Here is a 15,165-nt window from a genome sequence, read left to right as displayed (position 1 = left end):
GTTTCCACACTAGCAAGCACAAAAAAATCCACATGTATTTTGTGCAGAAAGCCATTTTTTCTCCTGAAAAATGCAACTTTTTAAATGTGAAATGCATTTGTTTGCCCCAAGTACATAGATGTTTGGATGGTGGCAAGATGGTGACTGTATCCACTGCTCTTTCTGCTTCTGGTGGTGGTGATGGTGGAAGAAAGTGCTGGTCTTGGTACTCTCATGTTGGAATAGCTGATTTTTTTCCATAGGGTTTCTTTATATGTGAAAACACACTTTCCTATCAAGGACAGGAAAATATGCAAGTATTCACTGCATCCTTACTTATCCTGCAGAAAAGGAATTTAGGTTTTTAAAGATTTATGGGCACAGGTTTAGGATACTACTGTATTGGTCTGCTATAATTTCCTGTAATATAGCTTTATCTCTGATACTTTCAGTTTTTTTTTTTAAAGATTATTTACAAATGATGGTAGAATCCACATTTCCCCCTGAAAAAAATGTGCATAGTGGAAACCTGCATGACCAACATAACATAATTTTTTAAAAAAACTTAACTTAAATATTAAATGTTAAAGAGTTGTAGTATCATGCCATTGCAAGGGGAAGGAGGATGGAATTAAAATCAGAAATATTTCATCTTAATTATTGTTCCCGTTGACTTATCTTCTGCTGGTTGTCCTGCCCTACCTGTTGTGGTGCCACCAGGAAGTACTGGACAGGGATTTACATTAGAAGATACTGAAGATTTTCCAATATATTGAATTCTTGTGTGCCAGCTGGTACAGTTCTTACTTATATTGTACCATTCAAACTTGTTGCTGTCATTTAACAAATACAAAAACAAACAAAAACCATTGTCACTTTAGAAATATAAAGGTATAGATGTTAACTGTAATACTAAGTAAGTCCTATGAAGGGGACTTGGAAAATGAATTTTCCAAGCTTTCAACAGAGGAGACAATGGCTTTGTTTTAAGGTATAGAACAAGCAAATGGCAGGGACAGGAATGCAGGACTTGAATGGTGTGCGATTAGCTGTTTTAATAATCAGATAGGAGAGTTCTGAAGGCAGAGCACTGTCACCACTCCTGGAACTCCATGTTAAAATTGGTCTGTCCATGTTCTCTCTGATGGTCAAACTAGAAATAAGATATTAAATCTGTAATCAGGATCTTTGATGTTAGTGTTAAAGTTAGTTCAAATCCAAATAGGCAATTGTGATTCTAAAACATGCAAAAATTGATATATAGCATAGACACATGTGTTTAATCTTTGTATGTTTTAGAATCAGAGTTGCCTATTTGGATTTGAACTAACTTCAACACTAACATCAAAGATCCTGATTACAGATTTCATGTAAATTATGCTATATCTAGCATGTAAATTATGCTATATCTAGAAAGTTGGATGTGGCTAAATGGGGTTAGGTAAAGGTAAAGGTTCCCCTTGATATTTAGTCCAGTTGTGTCCGACTCTAGGGTGCGGTACTCATCCCTGTCTCCAAGCTGTAGAGCCAGCGTTTGTCCATAGATAGTTTCCGTGGTCACGTGGCCAGCGCGACTAGACACGGAACGCCATTACCTTCCCACCGAGGTGGTGCCTATTTATCTACTCGCATTTTTACATGCTTTTGAACTGCTAGATTGGCAGGAAAATGGGGTTAACATATATGCAAATACTATTATTATTGTTGTTGCTGCTGCTGTTTTCAGTGTGGTGTAGTGGATAGAGTGAGAACAGGGTTTGAATCCCCACTCAGCCATGGAGACTGACTAGGGGGTGGAACTGGTAAAAGCACTCCTTAAATATCTCACTTACCTTTAAAACCCTGTTAGGGTCACTATAAATTGATTCCAACTTGACCGCACAGAACAACAACAACAAATCTATAATTGCTATACAGTGATATTAGAATGTGTGTGTCTGTGTTTGTGTGGTATAAAATATTATGAAGAAAAACAAAGACAAAGGTCAAATGCAGCACGCTGCACATACGAGATGGCAGAAATGGTCTGCATAGAGTAGTAGCAGTGTTAGGGCAAAGTATATACTGTATTAGCACAATAGGTGTTCAAGTAGTGTTATGTTTCTCATACAGTATCATGGTATCACTTCAAATAACTCTTGTAACTCATGGCAGCTGTAAACTTGAGTTTTGCAACCATACAAGCATGTATCTCTTTCTTCTAGAATTGGTTTCCAGCTAACTCATCCAGGAGACAGCACTGGTTGGTTTAGCACAGCATATTCATCTACTGTATTTACCACATGCCTGTGTTAGATACAAGTTTTTATAGAATGTCTGTTCCTTACAACATATATACATTTACAAGCTTTTGTTCTGAAGCTCGAACCAGCCACAGTAGTGGTAGAACTGCAATCCTAGGAAAGGAGACCAAGGATTAGATCTTTCTCCTCTACATATATTTCTTTTCCTGTATTCCACCAACCGAACCCTAAAATCAGGATAAACTTAAAACAAGAAAAGTGGAAAAGACATAAAAGTTAATTCTCAGCTTTGGTCTGCTTTGGATTCTCTGTAACTACTTTGTATTTTGAGATAGAAGAGGTTAGTCATAGATCTCCAGAATCACATTTGCATGGTTCCATGCTATGTTTCTTGACATTATAATTCATTTGTTTAAAACTCAAGTTTAACGTGCTTCCTTTATTTTCCTTGCAGATTTTCAGAAGATGTTGGCTTGTGTTCAAGAAAGCTTCTAGTAAAGGACCCAGAAGGCTAGAAAAATTTCCAGATGAGAAGGCAGCATATTTCAGAAATTTTCACAAGGTAGGTAGTATTATCTAGATGCTGATTGTTAGCAACCAGATAGAAAATTGAGTAATAGGATATTATTGTTTTATTTATTTCTGAGACCCTGAAGTTGGAAACAGTGCTTGTCTGTATCTTAGAGTTAGGTGAAGTCTGGATTTTCAAATGAAAGTGCTGATTTCTTTATTTTGCTTTGTTTTACTTTCTCGTTTTCTGAGAATGCATGAATGTTATGTGCTGAAGAAGTACAGAACAGGATGACTCTTGTAGTCCTTTCCAGTTACCTAGAATTCAATATGAAGCCTAAATATAAGATGTCAAAAAATAACCAGAGTGATTAAATACCTAATGGCACTTTCTTTCAAAAGATTGATATAACTATTGTAATGCTTGTTGAAACTGCAGAGATTTTGAAGACTGTAGAAGTCAGTGTCATAATTTTGACTTGAATGCTTACTGTTCTGACTTCAGTTGTTCAGTACATGATTATATGTTATATCAATGGAACTTTTCCTTCCACTTGTACATCAACACAGCACCTGTAATTGAGTCAACCTTTTATGTAGCAATCTTGAGATTGTGTTCATTGATAGCTGTTTACTGCTATGAAAAAAAGACTTAGTTCTTCCGGTGCTTATTTCTACTGTGCTACAGCAAAGTAATTTGGTGCCTAAGATCCATGATACACAGAACAGCATAATTACCCAGTACAGCTTTTGCTGGACTTGAACACTTCAGATAATGGGTGGAGGTTTTGTATATGATTAAGTTCCATATAAAGAACTATAATTATAATCATACTTTTTCAAAGCTCTTTTCTCTACCTCCTACCCACCCCTTTCTTTCTCTACTGGAACATTCAAACACATTCTTACTGCCTATAGTTAGTAGTTACACCATTCAACAAGAACAGCTCTGTTTCTTCTGCTCATTGGTTTTAGAATGTGAGGAAGAAATGCATCATGAGCATTATCTATGTTTTTATAGTGCCCTCAGCCTCTTGCAAGAAGGCAGGGTAGATAGCAAACATTAAACTCCTTAATAATGGAATTATATCATAGTACTTAAAAGAAGACTTAAGGAGAGTAAGCCTTAATCCACATTCATGACCATTTCCATGTTGTTTTTTTCAATAAGGAGAATTGATATCTAGGAGTGGTTGGTTATATTTTGAATAGATTACTCACACACACACACACACACACACAGAGAGAGAGAGAGAGAGAGAGAGAGATTCTCTTTCTTAAAGTGTTGGGATTCTCTTTTTAAAAGTCATAACTTTTTCCCTTTAAGAACATGTTATATGAAACTAAAGTTTCATTGATGTCGTTTGTATAAATTATATCGCTAAACTCTAGTGATGTCATCAACCATGTCATCATCTTGGGGGGATGGGAAGTGTTTAATTCCCCTGAAAAGGCTGTACCTGATGATATCACCACATTCCATGGCACAATATAGCAGCAAAATACTAGTCGTTAATTCATAAGGTCTGTATTAGTTTAGAGTAAATTTGACTCTAAGCCATGGCATTCAGTGAAGTGTCTTTCACATCCTTCTGTGGGTTTTTTGTTTTGGAGTGTGTGTGTGTGTGTGTGTGTGTGTGTGTGCGCGCGTGCATGCGTGCGTGCGTGCGTGCGTGTGTGTGTGTACACAGTATTTTAATTTTAGGGAAGCTGGAATCAGCTTTAAGGATTCACGGTTAAATCAGCATAGTAATATAATCTGTCAATGTAGGTTACAATGCTCCTTCATTTGACTCATCTCCCTCCATGTGTGTAAAGGCAATGAAGGTGGGGATGCTGTTGCTACAAGATATTCTTGTATTAAATTGATAGATACTGTCAAGTAAATATTATAGGAGAAACAATGTTATGAAGCAGTATCATGAAGCAATTTGCTGATTACTCATGGGGAAAATATATTCTGATGCTTCAGACAAAAAAGGCACAAATCAATATAAAATTTTGGTATGGAATTATTTAATTTATGTAGCAAATAGTTTAATTAACAAGGCTTACTTTCCAACACCTATCATCAGTTTCCAAACTGAGGAACTCTGCATGTAGACTGCTGAGGATGGTTTACACTGGGCTTGAGTGATACCCTACTTTTACATTAAAATATTGAAGTTTTGTATCCTGGGACCTTTTGAGGCATGTGTATGCATGAACTTCCCTTCCATCTGAGCTCCCTATAATTTTCAGGAATTTGAAAACACAGTTTCCTTCAAGTACATTGTGTATGTTACTGTGTCCGTCTCACACATACATGAGTGAGTTATTTAGGAAATTGTAAAAGGCATCCTTTATTACCTTTGTGTTATTGTTTCAACCTCAAGCATCACAATAACAACCTGCACACATCCTTTTGGGTGTGTAAGTCTTGGGGGAACCTCAAGTCAAAGGACTAAAAAAACCACTGCTCTTGAAAATAAAATATCTGCGTATAAAGCTGCGTTACATGGAAAGGATAATCAGGGAAACAAGGAAAGCTTTGTGTTAAATTGTATAGCAACAGAACTATGAAAATGGGCTTCACAAATTTTAGGAAGATTGTGATTCTAAAGATAAAAAAACATGAGAAAACAGTAATGACCTAGACTGAAAGAGCAGCAGCAGTAATGCAATTATTTTGTACATTCAAGGGCAATCTTTAATCTCTCTAGATTGAGAACAAAGACCAGAGTCCAGCTGAACTGGATGCAGGACTTCCTCTTCACTGATGATGCAGCTGTTGTTGCCCACTCTGCTGTAGAGCTCCAACAACTTATCTATCATTTTAGTAAAGCATGCCAAGATTTTGGACTAAAATCAGCCTGAAGAAAATGCAAATCATGGGCCAGGGCGTGGACTCATCTCCCTCTATTACCATCTCTACACAAGAATTGGAGATTGTTCATGATTTCATGTACCTTGGCTCAATGATCTCTGACACACACACTCTAGATGTTGAGCTAGATAAATGCATTGGCAAAGCAGCAACCATGTTCTCTAGACTCACAAAGAGAGGATGGCTTAATAAGAAGCTGATAGCATATACCAAGATCCAGGTCTATAAAGCCGGTGTCCTGAGCACACTCCTGTACTGCAGTGAGTCCTGGACCCTTTGTGCACGGCAGGAGAGGAAGCTAAATATGTGTTGTCTCCGACACATTTTTATTATCACCTGGCAGGACAAAGTTCCAAATAGAGTAGTCCTAGAATGAGCTGGAATTTTTAGCATGTATACATTACTGAGTGGTATGAGGTGGCGCTGCAGGTTAAACTGCAGAAGCCTCTGTGCTGCATGGTCAGAAGACCAGCAGTCGCAAGATCAAATCCATGTGACGGAATGAGCTCCCATTGCTTGTTCCAGCTCCTGCCAATCTAGCAGTTTGAAAGCATGTAAAAATGCAAGTAGATAAATAGGTACCACCATGGTGGGAAGGTAATGGCGTTCTGTGTCTAGGCGCACCGGCCATGTAACCACAGAAACTATCTACAGGCAAACACTGACTCTACAGCTTGGAAATGGGGATGAGCACTGTGCCCTAGAATCGGACATGAGTGGACTAAATATCAAGGGGAACCTTTACCTTTACCTATACATTACTGAAACAGCAATGTCTACATTGGTTTGGGCATGTCGTGAGAATAGCTGATGGTCGGATTCCAAAAGATCTCCTGTATGGAGAATTAGTGCAGAGAACGTGCCCCAGAGGGAGACCGCAGCTGCAATACAAGGGTATCTGCAAGCAAGATCTGAAGGCCTTAAGAATGGACCTCAACAGATGGGAAACCTTGACATCTGGAGGCAGGCGGTGCATCATGGCCTCTCCCAATTTGAAGAGATCCTTCTTCAGCAGGCTGAGGCAAAGAGGCAGTCCCGAAACCGGCAAAATCAGGGAGCTGGACAGGGGGGCATATTGTATTTGTCTTCAGTGTGGAAGAGGTTGTTACTCTCAAATTAGCCTTCTCAGCCACACTAGACACTGTTCCAAGACCTCTGCTCAGAGCACGTTACCGTAGCCTCTCGAGACTGAAGGATGCCTACAGAGAGACAAGGGCAATTTGGACCTTGCCTCTTTTGGAATAAGATACATACATTAGACTTCATGATATCCAGTGAATGTTATAGGAATCTGTAAAAGTATGCTCCATTTGAAAAGGAAAACTTAAACTTTCCACCAGACAGGAATGATCTGCATACATTAACTCTTCGGGTCCTAGTATGGTTTCATTGTGTTAGTGCCAAATGAAACACAGTCAAATGTGCCATCCCCTTAATGGGCTTTTTCAAGCTTGTTGAAGCATCTTACGTACTGACTAAAAGAAAGGTATTGTAGGATAAATAAAAATCTGTTATGACAACTGCTCTCAAATTTGTTCATTTTTAAAAAGTTCTTTGCAGAGACAGATTTAAAATTCAAATCATTTGCAGATGGGAGAAGTTATTAAAAATGCATTAGGGTTGAAAATGGATCTGGAAACATTCATAACATGTTCAAAACAAATTTATCCCTTGTGACAATTAAGCTAAAAGATTTTTCACATCATCAACCAATAAATATCATTTAATTCAAAAGTAGGTGAAAGATGAAACAATTGAAATGACTTTTATTAGAGCAGACTATTAATGGCAATTAAAGTCAGAGTTTCTTCAAACAGATTCAAGTTTAAACTCATCAGACATTACTATTAACTCTTTTAACTGCAATTTCAAGATACCACATTTCATTTTAATCTTCTGCTAGAAAGTCTTAAGGTGTTTTGCTTTTGTTTATGAACATGTATTGCGGGGAGAGAAATAGAGATCTACAAGGAACTATACCATGAATGAGAGATGGACTTGGATTTGATCGACAATCACACAAATGTACAGTGCATGTAAACAGAAGACATACTTCTATGGGTCCTTTTTGTTGTTGTTTAGTCATTAAGTCATGTCCGACTCTTTGTGACCCCATGGACCAGAGCACGCCAGGCCCTCCTGTCTTCCACTGCCTCACAGAGTTTGGTCAAATCTATGGGTCCTATCATGTGCAAAATTAACAACAGAGACTTTAAAAAACTACTTTTATGCAGGTGGAACAATGTTTTCAATTCATCATTTGAGTATGAAGTCAGCCATATGCTTCCAGAAATACCACATGCTCTTGATGTTCTCAGACTGGAGTTATTATCAAGTATGAACCACTGCTATGTTTAATGCATTCCATTATTATGTCCAAGCTAGCAATATTTTAACCATCAAGGGTTAGTATTTGAGCTTATATACAGTTTACAACTTTACAGTACCTTAAAGGATTCTTCCAAATGGGGCATTTGCACCCCTTTAAGTTCTTTATTCAGCACTGATCTTAACAGGAGCTACTGCCTCAAAATGCAGATAAGGTCCCTCTTACCAAGCTATGTACAGATATCCATAGGGGTTTTTTTTCCCCATGGAGATACATTTTCTGTGATTTGTTTTCTTCAACCTGGTGTGCTGCTCCTCCTCCACATCTTGCTTCCTCACTCTTTGTTTCTTTTTAAAAGCACCACTGTGCTTGCATCCAAAAGAGGAGGCCAACACTACAGCACTTCCTCAATCTATAGTCACATCGTTGTGTGTGTTCTGTAATGTCATGTTGAAACTGATTAAGTGAGATATTTAAGGAGTGGTTTTACCAGCTCCACTCCCCCTCTGAGTTTCCATGGTCAAACTCTGTTCTTCAGAGTCATAGTCCATCACTGTATTCACTACACCACACTGGGAGTCACAAGACTGAGAATCAATCATTTGTCGTTTAGTCGTGTCTGACTCGTCGTGACCCCATGGACCAGAGCATACCAGGCCCTCCTATCTTCTGCTGCCTCCCGGAGTTGTGTCAAATTCATGTTGGTTGCTTCGCAGACACTGTCCAGCCATCTCATCCTCGGTCGTCCCCTTCTCCTCTTGCCATCACACTTTCCCAACATCAGGGTCTTTTCCAGGAAGCCTTTTCTTCTCATTAGATGGCCAAAGTACTGGAGCCTCAGCTTCAGGATCTGTCCTTCCAGTGAGCACTCAGGGTTGATTTCCTTTAGAATTGATAGGTTTGTTCTCCTTGCAGTCCAGGGGATTCTCAAGAGTCTCCTCCAGCACCACCTTTCAAAGGCATCAATTCTTCGGCGGTCTGCTTTCTTTATGGTCCAGCTCTCACTTCCATACATCACGACAGGAAAAACCATAGCTTTGACTATTCGGACTTTTTTTGGCAAGGTGATGTCTCTGCTTTTTAAGATGCTGTCAAGATTTTTCATCGCTTTCCTCCCAAGAAGCAGGAGTCTTTTAATTTCGTGGCTGCTGTCACCATCTGTAGTGATCATGGAGCCCAGGAAAATAAAATCTGTCACTGCCTCCATATCTTCCCCTTCTATTTCCCAGGAGGTGATGGGACCAGTGGCCATGATCTTAGTTTTTTTGATGTTGAGTTTCAGGCCATTTGTTGCACTCTCCTCTTTCACCCTCATTACAAGGTTCTTTAATTCCTCCTCACTTTCTGCCATCAGAGTGGTGTCATCTGCATATCGAAGGTTGTTGATATTTCTTCCGGCAATCTTAATTCCGGCTTGGGATTCCTCCAGTCCAGCCTTCCGCATGATGTATTCTGCATATAAGTTGAATAAGCTGGGGGACAATATACAGCCTTGTCGTACTCCTTTCCCAATTTTGAACCATTCAGTTGTTCCATATCCAGTTCTAACTGTTGCTTCCTGTCCCACATATAGGTTTCTCAGTAGATAGATAAGGTGGTCAGGCACTCCCATTTCTTTAAGAACTTGCCATAGTTTGTTGTGGTCCACACAGTCAAAGGCTTTTGCATAGTCAATGATGTTGGGATCTGCAAGATGAGGGGAAGTAGGGGTCTTGCAGATGAAGTCTCAGTGCAGGAATTTGTAGATGAAACCTCCCCCTTGACCAGCAAGGGGAAAAAGAAAAGACAGGACACTCGAGTGTGGTTCAGCTGTTCAGAGGGAATCTCTCGATCTCTCGCCTCCTCCTCTTTTATCATTTTCCTACTACATTTGCTCTAGTTAATCAATACTATTTTAACCAGAGGCATTTAATTTCCTGAATACACAGCCAGAATCAACAGACAGGCTGGTAAACATTCCTGAATACAGAGCAGGGTAAACATAGACAGTTAACACCTTAAGTACACAAGGAAGTTAATACAATTTACCCAGAAACAGGAAATTCCTAAATACACAGGCAAGTTAATCAACTCAGAGACAGATAATTTTTGAATACACCAGCAAACAGGTTAATCATCCACCTTTGCCATACGTGACTTGTACGGTTCCCCACAATGGCTGCTGACACCACAGACACATATCTGACAAAAGCATATATTTTCCACACAATGAAGCAGAAGTGGATATTTTTCTGGAACTCTCTGGCTTTCTCCATAATCCAGCGCAAGTTAGCAATTTGGTCTCGAGTGCCTCTGCCTCTTCGGAATCCAGCTTGTACTTCTGGGAGTTCTCGGTCCACATACTGCTGAAGCCTACCTTGGAGGATTTAAGCACTACCAAAAAAAGTGGAGGGATTGGAGGAAATGAAGTTGAAGATTAGCAGAGCAAGAGCAATAACAGTAATTAAAAGCCAGAGTTGATGCAATGTGGCTCCCAGTGCTGGGAGAGACTATGGAGGACCTGCAACTGTCCACTCAGTCCACAAGGGTATCTGGCAAAGTACTTGTCACTTGAACAGTTGCTGGTTGGCTTAACAAGAGGGGTCTTATTTAAGAATAGGGAACTTTTTACGTGCCTTGGGAGAGGAAGATCTGAAACAAATCCTGCCAAATCCAGGTAAATCCACATTTTTTCATAGACAATGAAAGGTTGAAGTAGGTAGAACAAAGTGATAATGAAGGGTCTCTTCTGGAAGAAACTTCAGATCATTTTTATTCCAATCTACTTATTAATCTCATGTTTCAGATATATGGCTTGCTCATGGTATGGTTACTAAATATGTAATACTGATTGTAGCTTGCCTTACATGTGAATACCAAAAATAATTTTGTCATCAATTTCTAAGGGTAGAAAATATGTCTTTCTATTGGGAAGTATTGTTTCTAGGAACATCTAGCTTATTCCTGATATCACCTATTGTAAGATGCAATCCATGTGGGCACATACTGTTATAATAGGGCCTTTTATGGTGGAGGGAGAGGGTGTGGTGGTCCTTCTCTGTGTAATTTTATTTCAGTGTCATTAAACTTTTGTCATCCTCAACCATCACTGATTTTTTTAAAGGACCTCTGCATAGTAGATCTGATAAATTTTTAACTGTCTTAAGTGGTTCAATGACATTTTTGTGATAAGCTTTTGAGCTGTACAATGTCTTAAACCTATAATTTTTTTTCCTTGCTTTTGGCTTCTGAAAAAGAATTAGGTGTCCATAAAAGTCACACACTTCGTTTTGGTTTTTCAGCTATGCTGCTGGGCAGGAGAAATAGCCTCCATGTGTAGGAAGCCTTTATGGATTAGGCAGCAGTTCTTCAGTTCTGGCAGAATTATTGCACTGCATTTCAAGAGACAAAGTGAAATAACTTGGTTTGATGAGAAAGGGTTTGTTATTGTTGTTGTTGCCCAGCAAGAGCTTCCTAACATGCATAATGTCTGCTGATCAAACTGATTGGCAGTCTTTTCACGCAGAGACTGTGGAATGCTTAATGTTTGTTCTGAAATAATATAAACAGCAGAAGCAGCTCAAACAAACTTTTTAGATTTTTGTACAAAAAGGGATTTTCAAGCGCAGTATTCATGTAGAATTAGCTATGAAATAGTGTTTTGTACAATGGATTGATTAGCCATGATGTAGTAGAGAAAATTTCTATGGATGCTTCCAGACATGGAGCTCCCAGACATGGAGCTTCCAGACATGGAGTTCTAGATAAAAAGATATTGTGTAGCTAAGCATGGTGGTTAAATTGCAGTACTGCAGTGCAGACTCTGCTCACTGTCTGAGTTTGATCCAGAGCTCAGACGGCCGGCTCAAGATTGACTCAGCCTTACATACTTCTGAGGTGGGTAAATTGAGTACCCAGCTTGCAGGGGTTGGGAAATGTGTAGCTTGGATAACTGAATTGTAAACTGCCGAGCGAGTGCTTTAAGCACTATGGGGTGGTATATAAACAGCATGCTTTGCTTTTGCTATTCATTATTTTCCTCTGTAGAGGATATGGTGTAGAAAAGTAAAGATAAAGTTAGGAAAAGCAGTTGGAAATCACAGAAGAGGTACAGGTAGAAGATAGTACTATCTGGATGTGAAATCTTGTAAAATTATGTCGCTATGACAAGTTTATTTCATGTTGAAGTAAATTACACATCAAAAAGGCACCCTTCATATTTAAACAACAATTTAACAAAGAAAAGACCCTCCGTCATCTTGGGAGAGCAGCACATACTCTTTTCTCTCCCTACATTCAGAGGACTGCCAGTATCTAATGGAGTTTAGTCCTCATACTGGTAGTATTCCCTAAGACTGTAAGGAGTGAAAAGAGAGAGTGTTGCCCTCGCAAGATAACCCTAAGATAAGCAAGATAAGTCTGGGTGCCTTCCCACCCAACCCCAGAATAAAACATACACATTACTAACCTTGAAAGTTTTATTTGGAAAAAGAATTTGATGATGGCTGTTAAAAAGCCACTACTTAGATTAGTTTCAGCGTAAGGACCAGATCAATCTGTCTACCATCTGAGGCCTCTCATTCCAGCACATTGAAACAGGAGTTGGTAACCAAAGTGGACAACACCTTCCTTAGATGCAAATCTACTAGAGTGGGGAGAGGTCCCTCACTTCAGCTGTGGGAAACTTTGGTCCTCCCCCCCCTCCAAGCTGAACGTGCTCCTAGCAGTTCCCCGCCCCATGATCCCCTTCTGGAGGGAATTCCTTGACTTGTATAAGGCTGACTGCCCATCAGCCTTCCTGCTGCTAACAACAGATCAGTGACAGAGAAGAGTTGACAAACCTTGGAAATCATTCTTCCCCAAAATTACAAGCAAAATTGTAATATAAACCCAGGGAGGGAGAATGGCTGCTTGAAAATTGCCAGAGTGGATTCTGGAGTTCCCTTTATATCCCAGCCAGAAGGATCAGACTGGAAATTCATGTAGTCAGATCTGCTAGGCCAGGCATTCTCTTTCCAACTGCTATTGGCCACCCAGCAACAGGTGCTCTACAACCCTCTCACCAATCTTATATGTGGCTTGGAAGAGGGCCCAAGATGGTGGGTGGCTTCTTTTTGGTGTCCTGGACTCATTGTTTTAAACAACTCATGCTTCATTACAAGCTTCCCATCTGATCCCTTTGCAGTGCAGGATTACTCTGTTAGTGATCTCTTTTGGAAATCCATGGTCTTTTCAGGCAGCCTTCTGAAAAACATTGCAGGTGCTCTGTCAAAAAGAGCCTCTGGGCTTGATTATTGGTATTTTTGGTTGTTTGTAGAAATGCACCACCACAGCTGAAAATGCCTTTCGCCTTCTATTTGCCAACAAAGCTCCTACAGACTGCCATGTAAGAAGGGCTTTTAGTGGAGACCACAGTGAATGGGCAAGATACTGTAATCCCAGTTATATGGAGAGAAATATGTTAACTTTTCTGTCATTATAATCATGTGAAAAAGGAAGTCCACCCTCTTTGAATTCTATGGTTTTATGCATCAAGACATAATGAAAATCATCTGGTCCTTAGCAGGTCTGAAAATTAGGTAAATACAACCTTAGATGATCAACAGCAAAGGACATATGACACCTTGTCATGATTTATTTTACAACAAAGCCAAAATGGGGAGCCATTTGTGAAAAACCAAGTACAGTTTATGGTTCAATTGTAGAATCACCTTTAGAAGCAATACAGTGGGGTCTTGACTTAAGAATGGCTCGAGTTAAGAACATTTTGACTTAAGAACCACTCTCATAGGAAAATATTGACTTACATAGATTTGAGTTAAGAACTGAAAAAAACCACGTGGGAGGCAGGGAAAGTGCAAAATATGAACTTTCAGTTAACTGTTGGCCAGTGAAAAGGGTGCCTGTCTGCTTCCTCACTCCTCCCAGCGTTTAGAGAGTGGATTGGGAGACAGTCTTCAGACTGCCTGGTACTGTACTGCCTGGACTGTATTTTCCCTGCCTTCCCTGAACCTTTCTTGACCTAAGAAAAAAAGAAACAAAATATCCCCCTCTAGTGGTCGAAGGCGGAATAGCAGCTTCCCATTAGTTTCTATGGACGGAAAAAAGCAGATACGGATTAAATGGTTTTCAATGCATTCCTGTGGGAAATGCAGATTTGACCTGAGAACTTTTTGACTTGAGAACCGCCTTCCAATACGGATTAAGTTCTCAAGTCAAGACCCCACTGTAACTTGAAGTAATTGTTTTCTATATGACTTTATCACTCTCTCACATAATTGTGGAGGAATTTTAGCTCACTCTTCTTTACAACATTGCTTCAGTTCATTGATGTTTATGGGCACTTGTTTATGCACAGTTCTCATAGGGTCATTGCAACACCTTGTTTTTTTTTTCTTTTTCAGCCTTTTTGTTGTAGATTTGCTGATGTGCTTGGGATTGCTGACCTGTTGCATGATCCAGTTTTGGCCAATCTTTAGCTGTTCGACAGATGGCCATACATTTGACTCTAGAATACTTTGTTATACAGAAATGTTCATTGTCAACTCCTTGACTGCAAGGTTCCTAGGTCATGGGGCTTCAAAACAAACCCAAATTATCACTCCTCCACCACCGTGTTTCACAGTTTGTTTGTTTAAAATATTTATATCTTGCCTTTCTCCTTTAAAAGGACCCAAAGTGGCTACATTTGGTATAAGGTGTTTGTGCTGATATGCTGTGTTGGGTTTTTGCCAAATGTGACACTGTGTATTAGGATCAGGCATCTCCACTTTGCTCTTGTTTGTCCAAATGACATTGTTCCAGAAGTCTTGTGGTTTGTTCAGATGCAGCTTTGCAAACCTAAGCCATGCTGCCATGTTCTTTTTAGAGAAAAGAGGTTTTCTCCTGGCAACCCTTCCAAATCAACCATACTTGTTTAGTCTTTTTCTAATTGTACTCTCATGAACTTTAATATTTAATATGCTAACTGAGGCCTGTAGAGACTGAGACTCTTGGTTCTTCCTTCCTTCCTTCCTCCCTCCCTCCCTCCCTCCCTCCCTCCCTCTGATCATTGCACAGTCTGACCTTGGGGTGAATTTGCTTGAACAGCCATTCCTGGAAAGATTGGCAACTGTCTTGAATAATTTTCCTCACTGTAGAGTGATGGACTTTAAATGAGTAAAAATAGCTTTGTAACCCTTCCTAGATTGATGGGCAGCAACAACTGCTTCCCTATAATCACTGTTGATATGTTTACGCTTTGGCATTGTGCTAACATA

At 39.6% G+C, this 15,165-nt stretch overlaps 1 protein-coding gene across 1 annotated transcript in view; it reads left to right on the top strand.

The window, feature by feature from the left end:
* DOK6 (docking protein 6) overlaps positions 1-15,165 on the top strand; it is a 264,561-nt gene that overhangs the window by 117,559 nt on the left and 131,837 nt on the right. The window contains exon 2 of the mRNA XM_020796646.3: positions 2,677-2,784. Within this exon, the coding sequence (XP_020652305.1) occupies positions 2,677-2,784 (108 nt within the window). The remainder of the gene's footprint in view (positions 1-2,676; positions 2,785-15,165) is intronic.

Source organism: Pogona vitticeps, chromosome 4 (genome assembly GCF_051106095.1).
Source record: "Pogona vitticeps strain Pit_001003342236 chromosome 4, PviZW2.1, whole genome shotgun sequence".
NCBI classification, from domain to species: Eukaryota; Metazoa; Chordata; class Lepidosauria; order Squamata; family Agamidae; genus Pogona; species Pogona vitticeps.
Note: the sequence above shows the minus strand (reverse complement) of the source record. Positions and strands in the feature narration are given on the sequence as shown.